The sequence below is a fragment of the Triticum aestivum genome, chromosome 5B, assembly GCF_018294505.1.
Source record: "Triticum aestivum cultivar Chinese Spring chromosome 5B, IWGSC CS RefSeq v2.1, whole genome shotgun sequence".
Taxonomy (NCBI): Eukaryota; Viridiplantae; Streptophyta; class Magnoliopsida; order Poales; family Poaceae; genus Triticum; species Triticum aestivum.
This window is the reverse complement of record NC_057807.1, coordinates 513,186,251-513,190,668: the sequence shown is the minus strand read 5'-3', so window position 1 is coordinate 513,190,668 and position 4,418 is coordinate 513,186,251. Positions and strand designations below refer to the sequence as shown.

General features: G+C 44.0%; 1 protein-coding gene across 6 annotated transcripts; it reads left to right on the top strand.

Annotated features, from left to right (window-relative positions):
- Window positions 1-473: 473 nt before the first annotated feature.
- On the top strand, window positions 474-4,023 carry LOC123112850 (uncharacterized). Of its 6 annotated transcripts, none has more exons than XR_006455749.1 (4): window positions 474-972; window positions 1,964-2,062; window positions 3,067-3,168; window positions 3,763-4,023. XR_006455749.1 is itself a non-coding variant. In XM_044533950.1 (3 exons), coding segments are annotated over exons 1-3 (330 nt in total). In that variant the 5' UTR covers window positions 474-789; the 3' UTR covers window positions 3,068-3,436. The 6 variants fall into 6 exon arrangements, 2 of the variants coding, with proteins under 2 accessions (XP_044389885.1, XP_044389884.1); XR_006455748.1 differs by having other exon boundaries at window positions 476-1,015; XR_006455747.1 differs by having other exon boundaries at window positions 477-1,015; window positions 1,964-2,109.
- The last annotated feature ends 395 nt before the right edge of the window (window positions 4,024-4,418 follow it).

Genomic DNA, 4,418 nt, shown 5'->3' with positions numbered 1-4,418 from the left:
AGTTCAAATTTGACCCGCTTCCACCTGAATCGGCAGGAATTTGTCTTTTTCACGAGAGGTGGATCAAAACTTTTCACACCCAACCATTTGGTCAACTGTGCATTAAATATGTCCTAGTATTTTAGAAAATTTATTTGGTCCAATTTTGCAACAACTATTTGCTAGGTCCTTCACAAAAAACCCGATTATTGGCACTCCAAAAATTGAAAAATATTTTTTTGTGCAAAGAAATAAAAAGCCCATCCCAGTATACACACATGTACACAATATCGGATCATTTTCACAAAATATGATCCAATTTTCCATCACAGATTTCATATATTCTTAAAAAAACCATTTTTACACACAGAAAATAAAATTAAATTCTCATTGGTGGAAAGGTGTGTGCCACGGATAGATGACATGGCACACATCCATCCATCCATCCATTCACATCCATCCATCCATCCATCCCACACCACAGTGACCCTATCTCCCACTCCCTCCGCTCCTTCCTCCCAAACCCCAACTGCCCCGATTCAGATCCCCCTTGCAGCCGCACCTCTCCCTCTCTGCCACACCTCTCCCCTCGCCGCCGCCTCCCTCTCCGCCACCCACCTCTTCCCTCGCCACCGGTCTGCCACATCCGGCACCGTCGAGGCCAGTGGGCGCTGGATCCGGCACCGGCATGGCCCCTCCATCAGCAACTCGAACAGGGGGGCTGCGGCGCCATGGCTTCCTCCAACCCCATGGCGTGGGCCCGAGTCACACGCTGGCCTCGGCTGGGTCCCGGGCGAGCAGCCGGGCGGGATGATGCTGATGGCGCTGCGTCTGCGGCCCCCGACCATCCCGCCGGCGCTACGGCCCGCGGAGGCGGCCGCCCGCAAGGTGTTGCTACGACTACACCCAACGGAGGAGGCAGAGCAGTGCCGGCACAGGGTCCAGATCGAGGCGGGGTCCTTCTTCCTCCGTGTGCTTCTGTTCGGACGCCATGTGAGTGCTAGAGAGGCCACAACGCAGCTGCTCCCACGTCAAGGTAGCCACTATCTCGGCCATCTTCTCCCCATCCCTTCCATTCCTTTCGCTGACGCGTTTGGTTTCCAAGGGAGTAGCTCGTGCGCCGGGGCATGTGTTTGTCGTTGCTGTGGGCATGCTCCCGCTGCTGCTGGATTTGGGGGGTGGGGAGAGAGCAGAGAGGGAGAGGACACCTTCGTATGTTGCTTTGTGAAATTGTGCTAGTTTGTTTAGTTTCATCGGCTTAACAAAAAACAAGCAGTATCGCATACTTACTGAATTTTAGATGGTCACGGATGAGTGCAACTTGTTTGTTCCAGTCAATACTTTAGATCGACTACAACAGTGGATTGGAATTTAGCAGAGTCGCCTCCTGAATTATTCGGCTGCACGGCGCGATCAGTTCTGAAATCGTGCCTAGTTGATGCATAGTTCTGTCAGGTTAAGTGTGTGCCTCTTAATTACTACTACTCACTGTTGCTGTATTCTATTAGCACCAACTCTGCTGCCTGTGTATTATATATATTCTTCTTGCTCAAGCGCAAGAGCACTAGTGCTATGTTGCTGCCTGTGACAGTCCATGGACAAACTCCGTTAATTTATTCCGAGTGCCCATAATTCCCTCCAGCAGCACCACATGTGCTCTTGTCTCACCCATAACAACAATTTACTAGTAGTATGTCTCTTGGCTTGGGTGCTAGCTTAGGTCCCTTCTACTACTACTCCACTTAGTAATTGTCTGTATTCTATTACTTTGTACCTGTGTGTGTGAGCTGTACTATATTCATCTTCCTCAAGTACTACAACACTGGTAGTTGTACACTAGCGACAGTCCATCTAGTTTATTAACTCCAAGTGAAGTGAAGTGAAGTGGGCATAATTCTCTAGATGTGTTACAGAGTGCTAGTATCTGTTTCCTTGCCTCACCCACACAATGTATTAATATGTATGTCTCTTGGCGCGGTGCTAGGTCGGTTCTATGCCTTCGAGAAGGCCCATCGCCTCGACCCCACCTCCAGCGGCGCTGGAGTTCACCTTGTCGGCCGACAACTACAGGCTCATGGAGGAGGTCTGCTTCGGTGCAAAGAGAAAATGTGTTGTGGATGTGTCCAGCTGGTCTGTGTTAAGCTGGGAAGATCCATCCATTTATAGCTTTTTATATTTTATTACAGTGAAAATGGCAGTACTAGCTTCAGTAGCATCAAGCTTTAGGTTTCTTCTTACTGGAGTTACCAATGGCTGACAGGTTTTTATATACTCAATCCTGCAATTTCTGTTACAGATTTTCAGCTTGATCCACTATTTTGGTCAGTGATTTGCATTACCCTCGCCGCTGCTCTGCTCTGTACATACGTAACCTAGGACTCTTATCTAATCAGGGGCACTCTTTGGTTGCTATTCTACAATTATTAGTTTCACAAAACTGCTTGTAACTCCTCTAGAAGCACTGCAGTTTGCGGTCTCTAGGATGGTTTGTCCTCACTGCATATGCTGCTGTGATTTAATTTGACTTGGTAACAATGGCTGTCAAACAATCAAACACAAGCAAATTAAATGCTTTCTAGTATTCCGTATAGTGCTTGCTATGCAGTGCATAGTTTTGAATGGTTGAATTATACAGAGCTCTCCATGCCCAAGATGAAAAATTCTCGCTGTCAATCTGTTTGATGCTATCATTTTCTTACCATTATATTATATGTGCCGCTCAACATTCAACCTACTTTAATCTGTACTAGTATTCAGTTTGTACCTCATCTAGCACACTGCCTAAAATTGCCACTATTCTTTTAATGAATTTAGTAGAATTGCCTTGTGATTCCTCTGTTTGCTTCATATTATGGTTGCTCTACTGCTAGTGTCTTACTAGCTTGTTATGGCTCATCGTGTTCCTGCTTGTAGTTGATTTTTCATCTGCCTAAGTATATTTGTAGTACATGTGCAAGCAAACATTTGAACTCAAGCCCATCCATCCTTTGTACTGTACTATACTAAAGAAGTAATGTAGATGAATATACATGCAGTTTTATTAAGTGAATGCCATGCAAAACAACTAACTTGCTCTTGTACATGTAGATGGAGTAGGAGGATAAGCAGCAGCAAAAAATGAGCCTGATGGTGAAGAAGCAGCTGATGACCAGAACTCCTTCAAGTGCTCTTTAGTCATTCCAAAACAAGGTCTTGATGTCCCCCTTCCAGAAAACGTTCATATATGTTCCTGCATGATGTGTGTGAGCATGTTGGATGGTCACATTCTAGTGTACTAGCTAGCTAGTAAGCTTGTTTTGCTACCAGATGATTGAATGTCATCTCAGTTTGTACCTCATCTAGCTCACCACCTCAAATTGCCACTATTTTGTTAGTGTTTCCTTCTTGGTTGGCTAAACATATTTGTTTGTTTTATTTGGAGCATTAGACGCTCTCCATCGATGATTGCCTAATTTTATTCATCGTCTCCACAATATATTCATTTGATTGTCTGCTACATCTGCACTTAAATACTCATAATGCTTTTGTCCAACCTTTGTTCAATTGGACTGACCATATCTCTGGTTAAAATTGTGATCTTGATCTTTTCTTTAAACCTGGGACATCATGCATAACTAGCACTTTCTTTTCAGTCTAAACCTGTGACCTTTTTTTGTTTTCAGTCACACTGCTGTTTTGTTGTGCTTGATAAACCTGAGACTTCTTTCGATTGTAATATCGAAGTTGTTTGGTTCTGACCTCAGTAGTAGTGCACTAATATTGAAGTTGTTCACTCTTTTACAGGAGCTCCAGGCCTAATTTTCTTGGAGTGTGAAGCCGTGAAGCCAAGTGCGAATCAGTGAAGCCCTACTTAGCAAAGAGTTTTTTGATTCTGTAGTAGACTGTAAATTGTAATATTGTAATAGATTGTAAAAGACTAATGTAGTGTTATTTGATGAATTATATTTGTCCCGTCCTATTTGAAATAGTGATTATGTATGTTAAAAATATGTGAAATGGAAACTTGACGAGCGGGACCAATTTATGTCCCACTTATGAATATAATCTAAGAATTTTTGAAATTTTTGACCTGTGGGACCTATCTGACTAGTGGGACCAGCTCTAAAATAAAACGATTGAAAAATAGAAAATCAATTGATGGAAAGAGGGCCATGGCCCAACAAAAAAAAAGGCTGCAACATTGGGCTTGGCCCATGAACCCAACCAAAAATCGACAGATAGAAAAAAACACAAATAGGCTGAATTGTTGGGCTCGGCCCATGTAAAACACTGAATCGGACTGGGCTGATTCTTGTGCCACATCAGCTTGCCATACTAGATGCCTACGTGGTCTGGGGAGGTTGCTTGCGACTAAAAATTTGGTCGTGGAACCAACGACCTTTTACATATCGCAAAGAAGGTCACTAATTTCAGTTTACGACCGCCAGCTTTTGAGCTTC

Bases quoted from the DNA above. Each gene is read 5' to 3' on its own strand.
- LOC123112850 (XM_044533949.1), top strand. From the start codon at position 790: ATGATGCTGATGGCGCTGCGTCTGCGGCCCCCGACCATCCCGCCGGCG. The intron at 973-1,963 runs GTGAGTGCTAGA...GCGCGGTGCTAG, and splicing joins TGCTTCTGTTCGGACGCCAT to GTCGGTTCTATGCCTTCGAG.